The sequence below is a fragment of the Haliaeetus leucocephalus genome, unplaced genomic scaffold, assembly GCF_000737465.1.
Source record: "Haliaeetus leucocephalus isolate CR32 unplaced genomic scaffold, Haliaeetus_leucocephalus-4.0 Scaffold164, whole genome shotgun sequence".
Taxonomy (NCBI): domain Eukaryota; kingdom Metazoa; phylum Chordata; class Aves; order Accipitriformes; family Accipitridae; genus Haliaeetus; species Haliaeetus leucocephalus.
Window position 1 is genome coordinate 346018 of NW_010972600.1, and position 225 is coordinate 346242.

The 225-nt window shown below is 76.4% G+C and overlaps 1 protein-coding gene across 1 annotated transcript in view; it reads left to right on the forward strand.

Annotated features, from left to right (window-relative positions):
• Positions 1-225, forward strand: part of TPGS1 (tubulin polyglutamylase complex subunit 1) — a 2370-nt gene that overhangs the window by 237 nt on the left and 1908 nt on the right. The window contains exon 2 of the mRNA XM_010563261.1: positions 8-225. Within this exon, the coding sequence (XP_010561563.1) occupies positions 8-225 (218 nt within the window). The remainder of the gene's footprint in view (positions 1-7) is intronic.

The following is a 225-nucleotide window of genomic DNA, read 5'->3' on the forward strand; positions in this document are numbered from 1 at the left end:
GAGCGAGGCGGAGTTCCTGCTGCGGGCCGGCGTCACCGCCATGGTGCGGGAGGCGCTGCTGAAGGTGCTGGAGGCGCGGCCCGAGGAGCCCGTCTCCTTCCTGGCCGACTACTTCGAGCGGCTGGTGCTGGGCAGCCCCGGTGCGGCAGGCGAGGCCGCCGCGGAGCTCCCGGGGCCGCCGCAGCGCCTGGCCCGGGCGCTGTGGTACGTGCGCCTGGCTCACCA